Source organism: Helobdella robusta (genome assembly GCF_000326865.2).
Source record: "Helobdella robusta unplaced genomic scaffold HELROscaffold_18, whole genome shotgun sequence".
In the NCBI taxonomy this organism is placed as follows: Eukaryota; Metazoa; Annelida; class Clitellata; order Rhynchobdellida; family Glossiphoniidae; genus Helobdella; species Helobdella robusta.
The window spans coordinates 3,452,032-3,453,125 of NW_008703981.1; the positions used below are offsets into that span (position 1 = coordinate 3,452,032).

Here is a 1,094-nt window from a genome sequence, read left to right on the forward strand (position 1 = left end):
TCTCTCCCAAACATCTCCATCCTTACCACTCTCCCAATTTTCAGCCACCTTCACTTCAAATGCCTTCCTCACCTCTGCATCCTGCAACTTCCATGTCTTTCTCTTTGCCACAAACTTATCCTTCTTCCTCCTCCCCATTTCTTTTGATGTCACATCCATCACAACCATACTATGCTGCAACATACCAGGTATCGTCTTCACATTCTTCACATACTTCCTATGTTTGGCCCTTACCAATATATAGTCTATCATCGATCTATGTTCCACTGACCTATAAGTAATCAATCGCGCTGGTTCCCTTGTGAACCAAGTGTTCCCTACCACCATGCTATGTGCATCCGCTAACTCCAACACTCTACGCCCTTCCTCATTCCGTATACCATATCCCCATCCCCCATGTACACCTTCATATCCGTCTGCATCCGCCCCCACATGACCATTCAAATCACCCAACAACACCACAAACTCATTCAACCCCGCTTGCCCAATCTCGTCAGAAACATCATCATAAAACCTATCCTTCTCCTCTTCCTTCCTACTTTGTTGCGGAGCATATCCTGATATCACCCTCACCTTATAAATAGCCTTATAAATATGTTTTTGCCAAATCACTTTCCTTTTTTCGTTTTTATATTTTCTGAGTATCAGTTGGTTTATCGATTGATAAAGTTTTACTGGTAGATATTCAAATCAAATATTGTTGAAAAGGTTTGATAAAATGTTTAAAATGCCAATTTTATTTGATAGCTAATTAATCTTCTTACAATTTTCAAGGAATTAATGATACTTGATGTTTTTAGCCTGTTTGTTATTTATAGACACTATTTTACCTGTAAAAGTGTAAATTCATTATGCTATCTTTTATTTCAGAATTATTTTTGTCCTGATATGAATATCAAATTCTTAAACTTAATCCTTCTAAATTTGAATTAATTTGTTTTAATAGTTTTGCTAGAAGTTCTTACTTTCATCTACATAGAATAAAAAAACTTTTTTTTCTCTTGATGATCCTGCTCTTCTTCTTGTTGTCACTTCTTTAGTTTTATCTAGGATTAATTATTGTAACTCGCTCTACCATGGCCTTCCTGATTCTA

General features: G+C 36.2%; 1 protein-coding gene across 1 annotated transcript in view; it reads right to left on the minus strand.

Annotated features, from left to right (window-relative positions):
* HELRODRAFT_170771 (hypothetical protein) overlaps nt 1–850 on the minus strand; it is a gene marked incomplete at both ends in the record, with an annotated part of 4,139 nt that extends 3,289 nt beyond the window's left edge. Inside the window, 2 exons of the mRNA XM_009016566.1 lie at nt 116–637; nt 831–850. Of these exons, the coding sequence (XP_009014814.1) occupies nt 116–637; nt 831–850 (542 nt within the window). The remainder of the gene's footprint in view (nt 1–115; nt 638–830) is intronic.
* Nucleotides 851–1,094: the final 244 nt, after the last annotated feature.